Source organism: Stomoxys calcitrans, chromosome 3, assembly GCF_963082655.1.
Source record: "Stomoxys calcitrans chromosome 3, idStoCalc2.1, whole genome shotgun sequence".
In the NCBI taxonomy this organism is placed as follows: domain Eukaryota; kingdom Metazoa; phylum Arthropoda; class Insecta; order Diptera; family Muscidae; genus Stomoxys; species Stomoxys calcitrans.
Genome location: NC_081554.1, coordinates 134242904 through 134245976, shown reverse-complemented (window position 1 = coordinate 134245976; position 3073 = coordinate 134242904). Strand labels below are relative to the sequence as shown.

General features: G+C 36.9%; 1 protein-coding gene across 1 annotated transcript; it reads left to right on the top strand.

Annotated features, from left to right (window-relative positions):
• Positions 1–1242: 1242 nt before the first annotated feature.
• LOC131995981 (uncharacterized) lies at positions 1243–2648 on the top strand. Its single transcript, XM_059365352.1, has 2 exons — positions 1243–2525; positions 2581–2648. Exons 1-2 carry the CDS (start codon positions 1326–1328, stop codon positions 2587–2589), a joined length of 1209 nt encoding a protein of 402 aa, XP_059221335.1. The 5' UTR covers positions 1243–1325; the 3' UTR covers positions 2590–2648.
• The last annotated feature ends 425 nt before the right edge of the window (positions 2649–3073 follow it).

Here is a 3073-nt window from a genome sequence, read left to right as displayed (position 1 = left end):
GACATTAGTTTTAACATAGCCCAACAAAAACTAGTCTAAAGGCATTAAATCGTACGATCAAGGCGGTCCATTGACCGGTCCCGTACGTGAAATAAAATGTTTACCGAAGTCGCCTCTCAATAAATCCATTGTTACGCGAGCTGTGTGGCATGTGGTACCGTCTTGTTGAAATCACATGTCATGCAAATCAAGCTCTTGACTTGGATATCATCTTATGGTAGGGCTCACCATTCACAGTTATGTTACCATTCGCATCATCTCTAAGGAAGTAACTTGGACTTTTTCAGGATGCATTGGTATACGTACCCATTGAGCCAAAAATGAGCTTCGACCACAAATTGGAAGAAGCGTGCGATGAACTTTAATAAATCACGCATTTGATAATAAAATTCAATAGTTTGCAAGCGTTGTTCGTTTGTGAAACGATTTATGGTTAAATTATAGACAAAACTGAAGATATTTGACAGTCAAGCAAAACACGAATCGTACGTGAGTGGTTTAAACCAGCATTGCCAAAAAGATAATAAGCTAAAAAATCACCCTTTACAAAAAATTCATCTTTAAGCTCAAATTTTTAAGATTCGTTGATAAAATTCAAAGCGTAATATATAAATGGAGGCCACCGAAGCGCAGAGGTTAGAATGTCCGCCTCTGACGCTGAACGTCTAGGTATGAATCCTGGCGAGACCATCAGAAAAAAAATTTCATCGGTGGTTACGAGTGTCCCCTTCTAATGCTGGCGACATTTGTGAGGTACTGGCCTTGTAAAAACTTCTCCCCAACTTCGCCGTTCGGACTGGGCTATAAAAAGGAGGCCTCTTATCATTAAGCATGTAGTATACAAGTAGTACCTAAATAGCTTATACCATGTAATTCTGTAAATAGCCTATAGTATATAAGTAGTAGTACCTAAGCACCTTATACCATGTAATTATGTCGATAGCCTAATTATTGACGATAACAACTTATGCTTCTGTTTGTTATCGATTTACATTTTGATTATGCTCTGTGTTTCAAAAGAAATCTAAGTCGGACACCTGTGAAGAAGAGAAGCTAACACGAGCTCAATGAGTGTAAAAATAAAAGAAACAAATAAATAAAGTGTTTAAAATAAATTCAAACCGCCTTCACCACTCACCACAAACTCAGAAGTGGGATATTAGAGAATTTTTTTTTTCCCTGCGAAAAAATGGAATTCATGGAAGAAGAATTGTCTTTAACAACATTGCAGGCTTTGTGCAGGAATTTTTTTTTTGTCTACAGACGGAACAAAACGGCAGTTGGTTCTTCGTTTAAAAGATGTGCCTAAAGAGGAACTCACAAAAATGATAGAGGTGGAAACAACAAAAGAATACGACAGTACCGTTATCCAAAAACATTTGACTGTCGATGGAGGACAGTCAGTGGTACATAAAGAAAATCTACAGGCAAGTGAAAATGTAAAGAATACCGCAAAATTAGAGGGCACAAGTAAGAACGACAATGCAGACACAAAAGTTATGACAACCGAAAATATTCCGAACAACAACAAAAACCAACGAACTCCAGAAAAAGAAAAACACAAATTGCAGCACACTTCGAACCCCAACGAAGAGATATTAAGTGGCAGATTTGACCGACGAGTAAACAACTACAACAACTTCCGCAGTGCAGAATTTACTTTGGAGGCGTCACTGAAAGAAAAAGAAATGGAGCTATTGAAAAAAGAGAATGAGTTGCTAAAACGTGAACAAGAACTCTTACGCAAAGAGAACCAAATGTTGAGATCAGTTGATTGCGCAGCTGAGCAGTCTGCAGCTGCTGGTATTTCTCTTAGCTTGGTAAGCAACTTTATCTCAAATTATGATGGTAAAACCGATGGCACATTTTGGGTTACCCAGCTGCGTGATATTCAAAAGACATACATGTTGTCTGACAACATGTTGAGAGCATTGTTCGCAACAAAGTTGATTGGCAGAGCGCAGGTATGGCTACACTCGCGACGAAACACTTCAGACGAAAATCTTGATGAACTTTTTCAACAATTCTGCTTGATGTTCGGCACCAAAGAAACAAAATTAGAGCTTCGCAGAAATTTTGAGCGCCGTAAATGGAGTTATGGTGAACATTTTACTGACTACTGTAATGACAAAATAATGTTGGCAAGCAAGCTCTCTTTAGATGAAGATGAATTAGTGGAGTACATAGTGGATGGTATACCAAATATACAGATACGCATGCAAATGTCTTTGCAACAACACACAAGTACCGACGACTTGTTGAAGTCACTTGCAAATGTTAAGTTAAGCAAACCATCAACAGCCCAACAAACAACACAGAAAAATAAAGAAAATACAGAAGGTAAACAACCAACAACGAGAGTCGGCGTTCGTTGTTATAACTGCAACAGCGTAGGTCATTATGCAGCCGACTGCAGCAAACCTCGTCGACAGCCTGGGACGTGCTATGCGTGTGGCAGCGAAGAGCATATGGTCAGCGATTGTGAATTAAATAAGAAGAAGAACGATGAGAAAATGAACCATTATGTAAGATTGTTTAATTTTAGTCCATTATTTAATAATAATTTTAAATTTACTTTAGAATGCCTGATAGACTCTGGTAGCCCGATCAGTATGATAAGACAAGATGTTTTACCGAATGAAGTACAGACTCTTGAATTTAATAATTTTTCATTTTATGGCATAAACAATTCTAAATTGAAAATACATGGAAAATGTTTTTGTTACATTGAAGTACTTAATAAAAAAATGAAATTTGAATTGATCGTGGTTGACAAAGATTCTATGAAGTATTCTGTAATATTGGGCCGAGATTTTCTGTCAAAGACAAATAGTACAATAATTTTAGGTGAGCCAGATTCAGATGTTACTGTTAAAAATTATGACAACGATATTACTATAGATTATTATGAAGAGGAAGAGAAATTCAGTAAAATGATTATGTCGATAGATGTAAGCCCGAATATGAGCGATTTAGATCTTAAGACTGGGAACGATTTAAAACATGAATTTAAAGAGAAATTAGAAGATATTTTTCGTTCCACTTATGTTGAAATGTTACGGCCGTTGGAACC